The sequence below is a fragment of the Dermacentor albipictus genome, chromosome 1 (assembly GCF_038994185.2).
Source record: "Dermacentor albipictus isolate Rhodes 1998 colony chromosome 1, USDA_Dalb.pri_finalv2, whole genome shotgun sequence".
NCBI classification, from domain to species: domain Eukaryota; kingdom Metazoa; phylum Arthropoda; class Arachnida; order Ixodida; family Ixodidae; genus Dermacentor; species Dermacentor albipictus.
In genome coordinates, this window is record NC_091821.1 from 117,199,568 (window position 1) to 117,218,068 (window position 18,501).

General features: G+C 47.3%; 1 protein-coding gene across 1 annotated transcript in view; it reads left to right on the plus strand.

The window, feature by feature from the left end:
* The first annotated feature begins 1,172 nt into the window (after window positions 1-1,172).
* The window catches only part of LOC135907865 (diacylglycerol O-acyltransferase 1-like), a 237,705-nt gene continuing 220,376 nt past the window's right edge, over window positions 1,173-18,501 (plus strand). The window contains exon 1 of the mRNA XM_065439624.1: window positions 1,173-1,513. Within this exon, the coding sequence (XP_065295696.1) occupies window positions 1,392-1,513 (122 nt within the window). The 5' untranslated portion in view covers window positions 1,173-1,391. The remainder of the gene's footprint in view (window positions 1,514-18,501) is intronic.

Consider the following 18,501-nt stretch of genomic DNA (forward strand, 5'->3'; position numbering starts at 1 on the left):
TGGTCGTGTGGTCTTTTAAGAAGTACTTAATCTCAAACGAGCTCGACGGCCCGGATGACACCGAACTCCTCAGAGTATAAGGCCGACAGCGCTCTTCGCACTGGTAACGGGCTTTTGGTGCCGATCGAGTGGCGCGAAATATCGTGAAACTATCGCCCAAAGTGATCGCCCCAGAATACCACGCAAGGAAAGTTCTGTCTCCTCAGACGACAGTGATAAGTGAACTCGTTTACCAATTGATTCGTTGAATTAAGGTACCATTTCTCTTTCCGTTCATCTCGTGTTACATACGCAGTTTAACTTTAAAGTTTTTTTTTTATTTCACGGACTGAATAGTCGACGGTCGCGTTCCAATCGCGGTCGCGTCACATTCGAGCAAATACGGTATATCATATTTGGGCGAAAGGTTGGAGGCAGAGGCTCAAAGGGCTAGCGCTCTTTTTATCACGTTGTTTTGTTTAATGAAGGCTGAAAGCTTCTTTTTCAACAAATGGTGATGGAAAAGCTGCTGGAATTGTCATGATGGAATTATCAGAAGTACGCTAATTAACCTTTTAAGCAAGCATATTAAACTACATGTTAAAGGAAGTTCGTCCTTGTTGGCGCATATCGATCTGATGTTGTTGCGCAACGTTTTTTTGAGGGGGTGGTGGCATATCTTTGGAGGGGGTTGTGTAAATACCTATCGGGATTTTATCCCTTGCCCTGAGCTTAGCAGCACAACGCCATAACCACTATGCCTCCACAATTGGTCGTTGAAACCTTACGTCGTGGGATCTAAGTGGGAAATACAGGATAGTAGATTACCTTTATCAGGATGCAAGCCTGCCCTTGCTGTTTACCTAGCAACATTTGAGATGCCAGACATTGTCCCAGTCGAAATATTTGTGTTTCCGGCAACTTTGCACTCCCCATCGTATATTCTTTCAGCTACAATAAGGATCAGTGACCTCTATTACCGAGGCTGCACCGAAGGCGTACACGGAGTCCAAGGCGTGCGGGCCTACTCAGCGTAAATATCGTTGTGGGCCCGACGCCAAGCCGAGGCGAGCCCGAGCGGCAGAGCCTTGCCGCGCCAAACACGCGTCCGTGCGGCATCTCACGCAGCTTCCGCGAGACTTCGGCCCCTGCTCAACAGGCGGCGCCACTATCGACAGCCGCGGCCGGCCAGCGGCGAAGCAGCTGTTATCTCGCTACATCCGTTTTAACTGCGAGCTGGGCGCGCGCAGCGGGCGGTGTTTTTCGCTACGGCGTGCTTCACACGAGGCGCTCCTCTGGTCCGGCGTCGCGCGCGCGCGCGTTGAGTGATCACAGGGCAGCGACGGTCGCTCTCTCGCGCCCCCCGGAGACGCTGTGCACGGCCGCCACGGCGACGTGGTTCTGGGCCCGCGATGGCTCACCAGAACGGCCCCACCACCAACGGGGTTCGGATACGTCGCACCCGGAGCCTGGCTAACGCACTGCAGATCCAGGAATACGAAGCCAAAGAGCGCCGCCTCGCCCCCGACGCGCCGTGAGTCCTCCTGTCCCTTGGACCGTGTGACGCGAAGAGCATGCTGTTTTCATCATCAAAACTTGCGCATCTGTACCGTGTTCACTGGGCCGTCGTTGTCTAGTCAGCGGGGATACAGAACTGGCCTTGTTTGCGTGTTAGTCAATCGTCTTTAGACATGAGACAAAGACAATCGACTAAGCGTGACCAGTTTATTGTCGTTGCAAGTGCTAATCGTAGTCCGAGTAGCGAGAGCCCATAAAATTGACACGAGTGATATAGTTTGCATATTTTGAACAGCGCTATTTTTTCTTTTATTTCCCTGCGAAAGGCGACTACACAATCGCAGCTTGTGTTATGAAGGGTTGCATGGGGGGGGCCTGATATTCTGTGGTGTACTTCTTCTGAGATCTTTATTTTTTCCCAAGGAAAGTTTAGCTCTAAGTCACACCAGAAAAAAGACAACTGATATTGCTTACACTTCGCTTCGGTCCGTTGTCGCCGCGCATTTTTTGCTTGTTTGTTTGTTTGTTTTTAGCTGTAGAGTAGGACCAGTAACAAAGTCTGTCAGTCTGTTCCTTGGTAATATCACTAGCGAGAGACGAAGAAAAATAGTTTACTTCTTAAGGACATTCTAGCACCGATCAGACTTGTGCTATTAATAAAGTGATCGACTGCTCACGTTCTTTAGCCCAGAAGATCTAGAAATTGTTGAACATTATTGAATTTGTCAGTGCTCGATGTTATTGAGGACTGAGTACTTTGCCAACCGGATCACTGCTTGCAAGACGGCAATCTCTGAAAGTTTGCCCATAAGGAAAGCCACACGCATCGTTTAAGCGAAACGGTAGCCAGGAATCTATAAAACCCCTCTCCGAACTCTCTCCGTTTTCTTTCACGCTTGCTATAGCACGCATTTCCTTACCAGCGGGATGTCAGAGCGGTGACGCCACTTCGGTGCAATTTTGTCGATTTCGTGGATTGTCTTTCCTTTTGTACGACTGCAGCGGTTACGCTTCGATGCGGGCGACCACGCACATCAAAGGTGCGGCCCCGCCAAGTGGTGATCCGAATCTTCTTGCTGCAGTGCGAGCCAGTATCCGTCTCCGAACTTTGCGGAGCCAAAACAATTGCTAGAAACCGTCCACATTTCATAATTTGAATTTCTGATTATTATGCTCTCTTCGTGTCCTTTCTTTTTAGTTCTCATTAAAGGACTTCTTTCGTTACTTGACGGAACACAAGTTCTAATTCCACACGACAGTGCAGCTTACATTAATTAGCACTGTTCATTTCCGACATGACGTGATGCGAAGTTGCGTATAAGTAAGCAATCTTCAGCTTTTATTAGAGCCACATTCTCTCCGTCCCGTCTTTACACACCTTTAAATACTTACAAATCGTCGCATTGGGATAAGGAAGGCGCCATTATTTTTGCGCACCCATCTCGGAGTAATCAGCTAAGTTCCCGTTTTATCAGAGGTACAAAGCTTATCTCCGGATACCGGTCACGTACACTGGCGTGCCTGACGATTCCAAACTGAGACGGAAGGCGCACATAGCGAGAAGTAGCTTCTCTGAGAGTAAACCTGGTAAACGTTCTTCGCTCATCGGAAAGCAGTGAATGGCTTCGCAAAAGTTGGACTAGGCACCGTAAAAGAGGCTTTGCAGATATTTGATAGTGTGCGACTGGTACGCCTTTCTTTCGCTTTTTTTTACTTTATCTTCGAGAACAAAAAATGTATACAAAATATTTGGACTGGTAGCCTAATGTGGCTAGTGACCGGTAAATACAATATACAACAACATATGCACAGGTCAGCTAAGAGGGAGGGGAAAAAAGAAACAGGGAAAAAAGACGTATGTACAGTCGACCAAAAAAGTTTACGGACCAAGAGACCTGACAAAAAGCGGAATATCTCCGCAGCCTCCAAATGCAGCCTGATATTCCCATTTCCAGCCTTTACTGGTATATACGAACAACATTGTGATGTACGGTTTTACTGGCTACTTTTAAAGGCAGCTCGTATATTTAGCATTTTCTGAGACCCCATGGTCCGTAAACTTTTTTGGTCGACTGTACATAAGTATATATACGCATATACATATACACTTATAACATACACACATACATTTTTTAAGATAGAATGAATATACACTCCAGCCATCATCTCCCGACATACACGCATGTTCAGTCTCGAACAGAAAGAAGAAAAAAAATGACTTGCATGCTAGCTCCGACCGCGGTGAGTCGAGCCGGTTGGGCAAAGGTGAGCCGAAATTCTCGACCCACTTGAATCGGTGCGTTACGAAGCGGGGTGTGCGAGATCGTATCCCTCTGGGTGTTTTGCTTCTGGGAGGATGTAAAAGTTGTACCAGAAGAGAAAGCTTAGTATGCAGCGGCTGCAATCCGAACCCTTTCTTTATCTATCCCACGTGCGACCGGAGCATTATGCCACAAACGTGTGGGGCAGTTACGAGGCGATCACGCGCCCCCGCGACAGACAGGCTTGACAGCTGTGTACTATCATAAGTGGTCCCGACTGCATCGGCAATTCTGCGCCATCAACACGTACCGGCTTTTCTGCGCTGACGAAACTGAGCATGTCACGTAAGCCCATCTCCCCCTTTCTATGTATATATATCAAAATTAAACGATGCAAAAAAAAATTATGGGGTTTTACGTGCCAAAACCACTTTCTGATTATGAGGCACGCCGTAGTGGAGCGGAAATTTCGACCAGCTGGGGTTCTTTAACGTGCACATAAATCTAAGTACACGGGTGCTTTCGCATTTCGCCCCCATCGAAATGCGGCCGCCGTGGCCGGGATTCGATCCCGCGACCTCGTGCTCAGCAGCCCACCAATTAAACGATGCAATCCTTGCTGAGAGGGTGCCCGGAAGGAGATCATCTTTCGGGAATAGTACCTGTTTGTAAGTGGTAAATAAGCTCTATATCGTTGAGAACTAACAATGTCTGGCTTACTGATGCACAATGCAATATGAAAGGCGACAATTTATCTCACGTGTTGCTGACTTAGCTTGTACATCGTGCCGGTCTAACTAATTGCTGATGACGTAAAGTGTCTTTTTTACCACATATATTACGAAATAAATATAGGGCTAGCTCCATTTTACTGCATATTGATTGAAACGCTGCAACTGGAAAGAAATATACAAAGCAAGAAGGACGCATCTTCGTGCCACGTATTTTCTGCATCCATTTTTCTGCTGCCTAGTTGTTCTTATAGCGAGTTTCATTAAATTTTCTTCATATATGTACATTTCTCGTAGAACCAAACTTGACGTACGTTGAAGAGATAACTTACATCAACATAGCGTGGTTGCGGAACCAAATCGATGTAGGAAATAGTCTTTTATGGCAATATATCGACAGGAGACAATGTCCGCGCGGTGTTGGGATGTTGATCATGCATGGCCGAACTCACGATTAGTAAAGTTGCTCTGCTGCTTGCCGCCGATTGAAAGTTCGATGACACCCATCAACGTACACCTGCTCGTCTAACCTGCCGAATGCCCGGCGTGTTCGATATCGTATGAAAGCGTCAGCCTTTTTTATCAGGGGCACATTGCTCGCCCTCTTGAACACAGCCTTTTTTTTCCCGTGGACTGGTGATGAAATCAGTGTACCGTTTTATCATGCGTGCTGGATCAATTGTGCACAACCTGCACGATGCCGTCAGCACATATCGGTGAGCGGAACTCCTTTGTTGAACTTGCATTTCGCGCGCTGTCGTACCTGCCGAGTAGCGAATACTGTGCGCTTGGTGATCGACATCGTGCAGGGCTCCTTCCAAAGCGGGCAACTTTTTTTCTAATATCTCAGTAGAACTAGAATAAACCCTTCGCTCTGATTTTTTTTAGCGTTTAAGGTTTTCCGTCTCTTGTCTTATATAAACTATTATCGCATTTAACCGCTATTAATCAATGCCCCTTCAAGTTCCGCTTCGTTCAAGTTCCTGCCACTTGCGGAGCAGAAATAACCTAGGCTGAGAATTGCCCACATCTAGATCGACTTAGAGACACTAATGAAGTTATTCTAGACTGGCTAATTACTCATCTGGCATTGCCAATAGGTCAGACTTGCTGTCATCAGAGGTTCGATAGGGGTAGAAAGGAGAACGAAGGCTAATAGCAGCCCTCGTCGCCGAGTATAGAAATTCCTCTTGACGTCAGATTTTGGCAACGTCTGATCAGTGCTAATTAATTGCGCATAGATGAACCAAAAAAAAAGAAATTAAATATGCTGAAAAAAGAAAAGAAGCTACCAACATTTGGGGCATATGTTTTACACAATAATAATAATAATAATAATAATAATAATAATAATAATAATAATAATAATAATAATAATACATAGACGAATGCGCGAAAATGCCGTCGAAATCCGTCACATACAAACGCCATGGTCTAGTTCGAGCCCTAAATTCAAGAAAGGAAGATTTTCCCTTCGTTTTCGCTCTAAATAATCGCTTTCCAAAGTAGAAGTGCAAGTACAGCGTTTTGAAAGAGCAAATTGCTAGTCTAAGCAGACTTCCTTTTAGATGCGTCCTTTTAATATGCATGAGTGCCGGCGGCATGCCCAAACCTCAAGCATTGGAAAGTCTAGATTGCTTTCTTTTTCCGACGTTTCGTGACATAGCGGGTGACGCACAAGCAATGTAAATTGCGCGGGACAAGGCGTTGAGGGTGAGAAGAGCAGCGCCATCGTATAGCCGTACGCTTGTTGACTGCGATGCCCGCCGCGGGGCCTCCGCCCCACAGGACGTTTTGCGGTCGGCGGAGGCGAGTGCGCTGATAATGAATAGCAGTGCCGTTGCCACCCGAACGAATGCGGCAAGTTTATCAGCGTCCGCCGGCAGGGGGTGAATGTCGCTGGCCCATCTCCGAGCTTCAGTGAAGCCATCTCAGAAGATTAGATTTCGGCTGCGAGACGGTCGCTATTTCTGCTTTGCCAGCCGTGTGTTCCGTAGCTTTCCTCGACAACTTGGAAAAACACAGCGCCTAACTCTGTCCCGCCCTGCTGCACCGGTTGCTTGGTCCCGAAAGGCGCTTCCGCTCGCGTTGTCGCAGCAGATATGAACAGCGAAAGGTGTGAGGCGGCAATCGGTGATTCCGTGTCAAGAGCAGCTTCTTAAAACTCTTCCTTCTCGGCAGATGTCTGCTCCAGAGTTACTTCCCTTGTTATCAGGCCCCGTGCATTACAGTGCTCGGGAAAAGTTTCGGCTTCTGTCATGTGCTTCAGGTTTTCTCTGGAATATTGTTACTCCGAAGTTAATCGGGAGTCCCCGACTATGGCGTGCCTCGTAATCATATCGTAGCTTTGGCACGTAGAACCTCAGAATTTAATTCTAGGAGTCGAACCCACGACCACCGCGTGACGTGGATAGTCGCGTATCAACTAAGCTAATCAAGAGGCTGTCAGTTGGTAGCGTGAGGACGAATTAATACGGCGCCAGTATTGCCAACTAAACATAAGAAACAAGTCGGGCCTTCAAAACGCACAAAATCAGTTCGAAGCGCTCTGAAAGATTGGTCGGCATGTAAATTTTATAGTGCTTATAGAGCATGTGCAGCCAGTTACCAGACATCGGAAAGAAAGCTAACTTTCACTTCGCACACAATTAGCGATGAACGTTTTAAATGTTTGAAGTGTTGTTTATTGTGGGACTACTATGTAATGAACGAGAAGGACGGGGTTAACTGAGGGGCCCGATTTTTATCATTCATGTCAGAAGAAGCCAACAAACATTCTTATGATGCGAATAATAAGAATCGGGCCCCTAGGTTAACCCCCTTTTCTCTTTCATTACACAACGAGGGTCTCGAATCCGGCAACATTGATGCCTTCAGGTAGCACGTGTCGGTTTATTGACCAGTTACCTTCACCCTAAAAGATCACGTACTCGTGACGCCTGCGGCAGAAAGGATGTTCCACATCCGCCGCGAAGGTTTGTGAGTGGTGGCGCTGGCTAACACTCCCAGGGTTAGTTCTAGTACTAACACATAAATACTCCAAAATGTGTATGGGAAGATGGCGCCGCTGTAGCTCAATTGGTAGAGCATCGCCCGCGTATTGAGAAGACGTGGGATCGTACCCCACCTGCGGTAAGTTGTTTTTAACGCGAAAGCGTTAAGGAGCTCGTGTCGCAGAAAAGCTGGTGTCGGCGGCGTTGGCGAAAAATCCCGGAAGGCAATTCATAAATAAAAACATCTTGCAAGATGGGCTGAGTGGGAATCGAACCAGGGTCTCCGGAGTGTGAGACCGAGACGCTACCACTCAGCCATGAGTTTTTTTTTTTATTACCGGCTTGGCAAAAGAAAATACAATGTGAGTATTACATGGCCATAAAAAAACAACTAGTCAATGCCGGATCAGTATGGTGTGATAAGAACGATGTAGGCTAGTCACTTTGTCCAGAGCACTTAGCCAATCAGGAGGATCACTCTGTGCACAGAAAAATTCGCCTATATACAACACACTTTCAATGAAGTATTCATGTGCTGGGGTCTGAACAATGCGCTCATGTCTAATATCCATACGCGTTCGCCTCACACTGTGCATGCACAGAAGCATTAAAGGGACCCTGAAACGATTTTGGCGATTTTCTACAAACGTACTGAGTCGTTAGAGTAAGTTCTTCTGATCATTAATTGATGCATCTAAGTGCTCTGCGTAAAGCGTGTAATTTATTATAAGGTTTTAAAAATACCCATTGCTGCCGATCGCAGCGCACTGCTCGGCAGAATTTTAAGCCGCCCCTACCCATATGATGCAAATAACCCATATTACGTCACATGGGCGAGCTATCTGATTGGCTGACCAGGGCGCGTGGTCGATAATTTTTCCAACTTTATGGTGAACAAATGATGCTCGTAATAGTTGGAATGTTAGTTACTTTGTTTTTGTAAAAAGAAAATAACTTAAAGAGAATACATAAGAATAGTTTTTTAGTACACTTCAGCACTTCCGGCACACAGCAAGTGTCGTCTGCTTGTGTTACAACGTACTCCATTTTAACGAGAGCTCCGCGGTCAGAGTCGGTCTCAGTCTTTTCGCGAGCACTATGATTCGACTTTGTTGCCTTGTGGACTGCAAACCTAGCGACCTGCAAACCGCGAGTCCAGTATTAGGGCAAACGCAAGCGCAAGGGGACAGGGTCTAGCTGGCCGCTTGACTGTGCCGGGATGAGCCACGAGATGAGCAGAAGGGCAAATGTGAACTGTCTGCACGGTGCAGCCACCTGGTGGCACAGAGCTCAACCATGCACAGTAGCAGCAACGAAGTGTATTCTTTGCTGCTGGTGTGTATTTTTCGCAGGAGTGTAATCATCAACACGTTGATTTCTAAATGTTTAAAATGCTTTACACTTGGTTAGAGCAATATTAGCGCTTTGTTTGACTGGTTAAGCGCTGCGCCAGCAAGTGTCTGGACCGTGCAGACCGATCAGGCTGCTCACGTACGTTTACGCTAAAGTTCCTTCATCAGCTTGAGTTTATGCCTCCAGTCATTTGCCGAAATGACCAGGTTGCCTGTTTTTAGCGGAGTACCGGACACGTTCGGCGCTACGACAGAATGCTCGCAACGCACGCTGCTTCGATAGCTCTCGGTCGACGGCCGAGCGGCTAGCGGAGAGGTCTCGCGCGGAAGGGGGCGTGCTCCTAAACAACCGGAAGTGAGCGATGTGACGTCGCATCGTGACGCTGAACCAGTGAAGGCGGAGCTTAGCGCCGCTCGCTCGGCGAGCGAGTTGAGGAGGAAAAGCATAGCTAGGGAGGAGGGTAACTTCTAATCGCTTGCAGCTCCATTAATACGTAACGCTTCACTTAAATTGTGGTGCGAATGTTCTACTTAAGCTGTACCCTACGCACCTACAAAATTTGTCCGAACCGTTTCAGGGGCCCTTTAACAGATCGACAGGCACTCCCTCTGGTTCCGCGCATGGCAGGAAGCGTATCCCGAAAGCACTTAACGGCAATTCCTTTTTAAGGCTACGTTTCAGAATATCCCACAAAAACACTGTGTCATGACTGTACAAAAAGATATGCTCAATCGTCTCCGGTTTTTTGCATATAAAGCAATTCACAGACCATGGTACAAAAATGCCTTTGCTTTGCAGCCACGGTTTCACTGGGAGAGTGCCTGTATGTAGTTGAAAAAAGAAAGATTTAACAGACGCTCTTACCGGAATTCGTTTAACTCTCCTAAGCCATGAGTTGGATGGTTCAAAGCGGGACAAAAGCGTCTCTAGTGAATGCGGTGTTGCCTTAGAAACGTGCCATAGAAAGTTATACTGCGGTGTATATCGGTAATTATGAGCATGTAAATTACAGAAGTCACAGTTAAGCGAGTAGCGAAGTACGTTTGCGCTAGATTTCTTCTGCGCTTGGCGCACACGCAGAGCCATCTTGCGGCAAATACAGAAGACCCCCTCCTCGCAATGTACGGCGCTGCCCCGACAGATGGCGCGCCACTCGCCCGCTTGTCCCCTTCGTCTCGTGAAGAGCATGCCGAGCGAATGAGTGGGCGGTGCGAACGGGGTGCGATAACGCTATCGCGTTCCACTCTTGAAGGCGAAGCTTAAGCGTCCTCCAATTTTTTCAACCACTTTCAATTCCATTTATATAATTTATTTCAATAAGTAAGTACAAGTAATTTCTCCTCTGTTGTCCTTGGTGTGTTTATTTGTTGGCTTCTTATGATACTATGCAAATAAATTATCTCGTCCTTTGCAAAATATTTCGCTTCGCAGTAGCGCCACTTGCCTCGTCTTGCGTCACTTCCTGTTTTGCAAGCCCATTGCTGAAAAAGCGGTGAGGAGATCTCTGGGAACTGCAGAAACTGCTGGAGCACTTGTTCAAGCAATACAGTCGGACATGGAGTAAATACAAAATCAAGAAAGGGACTGACAGATGGAATAGCAGACTGTGGTATGAGGTTTGTAAATAGGGATAAGGTGCCTCAGAAAGGCTGGCCAACGTTTCGATAATAGGACCTATCTTCGTCAAAAGGCCTTTGACGAAGATAGGTCCTCATATCGAAACATTGGCCAGCCTTTTTGAGCAACCTTATTCCTGTTTACAAACTTTATACCATGGAGAAAATAATGGGAAGTAGGTATTTAGCTGTTCGAATTATAATTTCCCCTGTTGCATTATAGAGGGTATGGGTAAATTACTTGCGCGCGACACATGCAGCACCAACAATTGTTTAACAATACGAATTGTCCTGCCGCCAAAGAATAAAGAGAAAATGAGTAACGAGGCCAAAAAACCGTGGTAAAGCGCGCTAAAAAGTTTTTTTTTAATTGCGGAAGTGTGGGATTGTCCTCCATTTTTTGTCAATATGTAGGTTTATTTATTTTAAATAACTTTCATCACTCACAGCGCCTTAGCCCATGTTGAATGGAGTAGAAGAAAGCAAGTGTTTCCAACGTCTCCTCCTGATATCTGCCTGTTTGACGCAGCTCACGTACAGTGAGTCATACGCTTTAACTTTCCGCAAAGCGATGTTCGCCGTTTACGAGAGGGTTTCCGAACGTCGCTGTAACCGAAGAGCGCGGAGTCCGATGACTCGTCAGCGGCTGCTTCGTACCGGACGATTTCACGGCGAGTTACCGACGCGTGCTTCACGAGACTCGGACACGTGCCTCGCCTGCCGCTCGTCGAGCAAAATGATGACGAGGTCGTGATGTAACTTCAGGATTGAGACTCGAACACAAATTTTCTCACTCGAACGACCTTCAAGGCACCTAAAGAAGCTCTTTGCTCATTGTAAAGTTCATTCAAGGGAAGCGTACATATACACTACACTTTAAACACGGTCTAAATGCAGTTTTTGACATTATTGTAGCTGATGAGCTGCCACTTATTACCGCAATAACGGCAAGAGCTGCGAGGGCCTGGATGTCTTTTTCTTTTTTTTTTAGTATTAAGTAGTAGGTTAGCTTTGTTTGGCTGAAAGTACGAATCTATGTGAATAAAGCTTGCAGGGGAAATATTACCCGATACCTCAGTGCCAGGCGCCAGATTATATGCACGCGATAAGATTACACTTCGCCGCTGTTACACATTGTTCACTGCTGTAAATTTTACCCCGTTGGATGTAAACACTAAGCCACGCATCACTTTGGTCCTCCCATATTAGCGCTACTTCCGGGAAATTAACATTACTTGGGACAGAGAGTGCGGGGTACTCATAAGGTCTTTATAAAAGTCCGTGTGCTTAGGGGGAGAGAAAGGGTGTTTAAAAAGGCAGGAATGGTTAGGCAGAACGAATTCCGTTTGGGCACCCTGCACAAGGTTTTCTGTTGGCTCGGGGATGTTGTTATCGTTCATCTAGATAGCCCGTTCTGCTTACGTTCGATCAAGATATTGTTTATTGGGAACCGCCACTGTGTTACAGTGGCCATGGCTCTCTACCGGAAAGCACGAGGTTGCCGCTAGTTCCGTAGGGACCGCGATGGCCGCCTTCCTTATGTAGGCGGCACGCAAAAGCGCCCTTGTATACGCGCTTTGTGAGCATGCTTAAGAACTCCAGGTGGTAAAAATCCGCCACCCTACTATGCAGCATTAGCACCATCGTTAAACTCTATCAACTATTGTACTTCTATCGGTGTAGCGACGTGGATGCGTAACCAGTGACTGAATGTGCTCTCGACATGACACCAGTTGCACATGTGGATGGAGGCAAAAAAAAAAAAAAACGTGAAACTGCACTGTAATGGTTGGGGTCGGGCATGAAATAGATGGTAGCTGGCCCATGCCGCCGTCAACTCATCCACGCTGAGGACGTTGTTGAGTGAAGAGAGTTGTTCTCATCGAGAACGAGAGAGAGTGTAAGCTTTATTTTCAAATCAATAATATTTAAGTCCGGCGTGTTTTAGTGGATCTGGGCACCCGCCGCGGACGCGGTTCCGAGACCTTGTCTCGAAGCGGCTTCCTCGGCTCGCTGGACGGCCCAGAGTTGTGCTGTCAGGTTCGAGCTGAGCAGTGTGGTCTTCCAGCGCGAGCGGAGGCTGGTGGTGGAAGGGACGGAGGGGTCGGCACTGCCCGACTTGTTTGTTAACTGCTGACACTCCCATAACATGTGATTAAGTGGGGCAACCTCACCACACGGTGTGTATCTGTTTGTAGTGTACAGATCTGGATACATGGCGTGCATGAGTCTGGGGTTTCTGTAAGAATCCGTTTGTAATTGTCTGAAGTGTACTGCTTGCGTCCTGTATAACTTAGCGCGAAGAAATGGGTATACGCGTCTTTGTAACTGGTAGTGTGTCCGTGATGTCGTGGAACCTGGTCATACGATCCTCCCACGTCCAGACGTTTGATGAATATGGGATTTATTTGCAATATCTACATGAGAACGTTACAATTCATCAGTCTAACACGACTGAAAGAGGAATGCACCCTGAGGAGCCGCCAACGGCTCCTTAAATACTGTCCTCCCTAGATCCCTATAGGTGAGGGAAAACGGACGTTCGACCAAACGGAGCGTCCAGAGTCATCGTAGCCGACCCACCTTTGAGGGGGAGGGTTTACGCATTCACTTCCGCACAGGTTGCACTGACCACACCAATGTGAGAGGGTTATCGCAGACATGGTGCTGCCCCGAGCAGGCGCCTCTTTATCCCCGAGTCGACTCCGCAGACAGAGGCCGCCGCATCTGTCCATTGACTGACGACTTCTAAGCTGTGTGAGACGGCACCGCAAAATATCTTCCAGGAGCCCCCCTGTTCCAAACAGACCGTTCCGGGGACGGCGTACACACTAACAATACGTGCTCCGCCGCCGCAGCCATGGTGGCGCCGATATCTTGTTGACTCGGAGCACTGTCCTCCTTACAAAGCGAGTTGCCGCCGCAGCCATGGTGGCGCCGATGTCTTGTTGACTCGGAGCACTGTCCTCCTTACAAAGCGAGTTGCCGCCGCAGCCATGGTGGCGCCGATGGGCTAGGGTCTGACGTATTGCCGTCCTTTCAAAGCGAGTCGTCGCAGCAGACATGGTGGCGTCTCTCCATCGGTCGCTTCCCCGAAGATCGCCAGCCCCCCGCCGGTCGAACGTAACAGCACGCATCATTTGTGTGAAGGTAAAATACACCACTATACAGCACATGCACTACACATATTCATATGAATTCGTCGTTTTGTATTCCAGCTGGAGACTAAGATCTTCTAATAGAAAAGCCGTACACTGCCCCCTCTATACGCTGACGTTTGAAAAGACTTTTGCACGTGTTTCGTAGTCTGGAAATTTCCCCCTTAGCGGCAGTTGCTACTTCGTTCGCTTTTTGTGTCACACGCCAGGCGATGACCCATCTGCCACAGTCTGATACTGTGTGTGTGTGTGTGTGTGTGTGTGTGTGTGTGTGTGTGTGTGTGTGTGTGTGTGTGTGTGTGTGTGTGTTTGTGTGTGTGTGTGTGTGTCGCAGGCCTAACTTCTGCACAGCAGCACAGAAAAGAAGCGCGTTGTACTGGCCTGGTGTTGGGCGGAAATCGCATCTCGACAACTTAATGACAAGTTTGCAAAGTCTTTTTCTATTTCTTTAACGCTAGTGAAAGAGCACGCGTGCCTTTGTAGTGCGAACAAGTGTGCGATGCGCCCTGTTTTTGGGAAAGCTGCTGTTTTCGGTCAGTGACCGTGTCGCGTGATCCTTTCATGTCTGTGCCTGTTTTTCGTGTCTGCGAGAGTCTGGCGAAAATAACGGAGTCATCTGCGCCGCTTGCGGCTGCTGCTGCTTGTGTCGGTAGAAAATGCGCACGGATAATAACCTATTTACACAAACTTAACCAGTTTTCTGTTGAAGTTGAACAATACCCTGCCGTGAGGCGACGTACCGCGAGAGATTGCGCTCGCGTATACAAGCGACAACAAAAAGTGTGGTGTGGGTGGCGGCGATTTGTCGTTGTCGAGCAACGTCACTTGAGCGGCGTCAGAAGTGACGATGGGTAAAGTTAGAGTACAAGGAATGGGAACGACTGGCTTCGGGATCACTGCCATTGCAGATACTCGACCAGCCGTCTCGGGGACGGACGAGTGAACGATTTCCTGTGAAAGCCGCCAAGGACTTACGACACACCCACCCCCACTCGATACCGGCGGCTTTCGGAGCACACTGTATGTCGTATGATGCCACCCAATGCGGCCTTCGCACCAAAAGGCAGCAAAGGTACTACTGAGCGAGTTTAAATCGTGCCTAAAGACGTCGACAAAGATACACGTACACACAAGACCGCCCTTAAGCCTGTGTGTATACGTATATGCTTATGCGCGTCTTTTCGCGCTGTTTAAACTTTCATTACATGTCGCACCAACTTGCCCAAACAGAGGCACACCGTTCAAGTGATTTACTTAAGCGGCTCAAGACACCCAAGTGCACATTGCTGCAGGGGCACGAGTAAATGACTCTACCACACTCCCGCACTTTCTTTGATACTTTGTTTCAGTGCTTTTTCCGTTTAACTTTGTCTTCCCTTTACCCCGGTGTAGGATAGCGGGCCACTTCTTTTTCTTCCAGTTAAGCTCCCTGCCGCTGCCATCTTGCTCTCCCATGCTCCACTCAAATGCTGTACGCGCTTCACTGACTACCCTTATTAAGGCGAAAGCCTTAAGTAGCTCGTTACAATGGTTCGTACCTAAAAAAAAAAAAACGCGGCGTCTAGTCGAGCGGTCCGAAAAATATCATCAGCAATGACTCATACCCCCTTAAGGCAGAAGCTACAAGTGCTCAGCAAAATGAAGCGAACAGTGCATACATTCATTGCAATCACTCATACAACACACAGTACAGCATACTTTTCAATAAAGAACAAGCTCAATACAAGCATCCAAACCATCAATAAAGCATTGCGTACCCCCTTCGGAAGTACGCTACGGTCGAGGATGCTCAACAAGCGAGAAACGACGTGTGACGTGCGAAGCGGCTGGAGCAAGGCATTCGACCGCGAATACTGCTTTCCCCCGCGGGGAGCCCGCCGAGAGGATGCAACGTAAAGTCGAAGAGAAGCGCCGTTGGCGCGAGTCTGACCCCGCTGTACGAGCGCGCGATGCCGCAGCTAAGCGTCGAAAACGAGCCGAAGAAGCCGAACTGCGAAAGCAGCCAAGGCGACGATGCGAGACGGCAACGTAGAGAGGAGGCCGAAGCTCGCAGACAACGCCTTGCCACACGTGTACTTCACACTGCGGCTCGTTATGTCTTGCAAGAAGTCTGACCCTTCCGATCCTATAACTGAATGTATTGCCAAGTGTGCAGCACGCTTTTGCCTTCACGTGTTTCAGGAGTGTAATATGCTGCCGAACTTTATTTATTTTAAGCTTAGTACTTTTTCATTGTGTATAATCAAAACACGTACATGTAACGCAACTTCAATCATAAATCATGTCTCGAATGGTTGCCCCATATCTACGTAACCAAATAAACAAGGCGAACTTCAGTTTAAAATTGCCCACCGCCGATGTTGTGGAGCAGCAGACGCATACCGTTTAATTTACGCCTGTTCTCATTATTTCGCAGCCCCGGGTTTAGGTTTGCATAGGGTTTGACGTTTTGATTTGAACAGGAAAGCGTAAGCTTGGCTCTTCTTTTTTCTTCCAGAGTTCGGTTTTAACCGAAAACGGTCATACAGAGCAAATTTAAAGAGAGCTAAGACGCACCCGCGTGGTAGCATATTAGCGGTTGTGGCGTTGCGCTGCTAAGCCCGAGTGCGCGGGATCAAATCCCGGCCACGGCGGCCGCATTTCAACGGGGGCGAAAGGCAAAAAAAATGCTCGTGTCCCGGGAACCCCAAGTGGTCGGAATTAATCCGGAATTCCCCACTACCGGCGTGCCGCATATATCGTATAGTTCGTAAAACCCGAGAATTTAAGAGTGAAGACGGTGATTCGGTGGGCATCTACGAGCCTAAATGCGCCTGGAAGCAAGGAGCCTGGCGAGGTCAATGGTATTGAGCCTGCTGCCCAAGCACTCTATCGTATCTTTCTTTGTTTCGTTTGCGCCCATTTTTCCTGCCCCGCCGACGATAACGAGACGCAGGAAGGAAACGGGGGAACCCTAGCCCGGGCTCCTGCAGTCTTCGACTGCGGCTGCTGCGGTGAATGAACTGGGCATGCTCAGCTGCGGTAACGCGGGGCCATATCCTAGTCTTCTTTTTTCTGTGTTATTCGTTCGAACTTGGTATCCACGCGATGTTAGAAATACTCATCCTATTTGAGTTCGAATACCAAATTCATTCACTATATTTCTGCATAGTCACATCGGCGTATGGAGTTGACTTTGCTGGACTAATTTTTGAAAACACTATCATGTATTATATACAACTACATGGTTCAAGAACAGGATATGCAGTCGTACAGCGAGTTTTAGCTCTAACAATATATTAGTGAACCACATAGTCACAGAAAGCGAAAATGAAACCAGTATGCTTGACCCGAGGTATTAATTACCCACCCGAAAAAGCCTGCTAGAGTGCGTGCGGGCAAATGTATTCACCGAAGAAAACCGAATGTTTTGGGTGAAGATAAAAACCCCAAAGAAGTACGCCGATTTGTAGCAATATGAAAACCTAAAACGCTGAACTCTAGTCACACGCCGATGCAAGTGAAGCTTTGCGGAAATGAGCAACTTGTTGAATGAACATCTTTCGACGTCTGTCAAGTGTGTCATAGGTAAAACGATGATGAATTAAGAAATACGCTGTCATTTACGCGGTCCTGACTGCTTGTTTGGCGTTGCAGTGAAACTTAAGTCAGTCATATCTGTGTCAAGCTGTAAAGGTACTTACAATAACATCAAATAGGCGTAGCTTTTTTTTTTGGCTTAGAACACTGGCAGTTGCTTCAACTTTTGATGCCATTAAACTTACCCGTGTGATACTGCAGTCTTACTCCCAGCCATATCGGCAAATCTACTAAAGCCCTGCTCATGCTCCCAGCGCTGTGTCGGCACTGTGCAGACAATGCAACAAATGCAACATTTAAATAAATTGTGGGGTTTTACATGCCAAAACCACTTTCTGATTATGAGCACGCCGTAGTGGAGGACTCCGGAAATTCGGACAACCTGGGGTTCTTTAACGTGCACCTAAATCTAAGTACACGGGTGTTTCAAATGTAACAGGCCTATCTACACAAATTACATTGGGAAAGATGGGGAACACTACAGCGTGTGCGTTACTTTAAATTTGTTTAATAAAATGACGATGGATGTGTCAGCTATACTCCTCAGTATATTTGTATGTGCTTCTTTTATTTGTGATTAGAGTAATGCTTACCGTAGGTTGTCACGTCGTTATGTTCGAGAACAGTTATTTTGCGCTTGCAGAGGCGGATGGATACATTTATTGTGTATTCCCCTTTTAATGACGCTTGTATTGTTTAATCAAGTGTGCGCCTTTGTGTGTGTGTGTGTGTGTGTGCTGTGGTTTTCTTGCAATGCTTTCTTTTTGGCTCGCGCCGTTTCAAGTTGATTATACACCAGCCTGATCTACTTCCGCTGTTTTCTTGCTCCTTGCTGTCACTCTGACTTTAGTCTTCCTATAAAACTTTGTCAGCACGTTAGAGCAGAAGAGGTGCGGAAACCGTCTGTACAAGCGCCACCTTTTCCTTGCAGATAAATAATAATAATAATAATAATAATAATAATAATAATAATAATAATAATAATATTTCTGCTATCCCTCCGTAACCTGTCGAATTCCATATCGCAGACCGAATAGTCATTAAACCCGCTAGAGTAGCTATTGCCGTCTGTATATATAGCCATGGCTTTCTGCCTCAGCGCACGAGGTCTCGGGTTCGATTTCCGTCCAGCTAAGCCGCATTTCGATTGGGGCCAAACGAAACGCTCGTGTGCTGTGCTTTGGGTTCACGTAAAAAAACCTCACGTGGTCAAAATTTATCTGGAGCCACCCTAAACTACGGTCTCTCCTCATAGCCCAAGTGATGCTTTGGGACGCATCAATCAATCGTAGCAGATATGTCTGGTCCAAAGG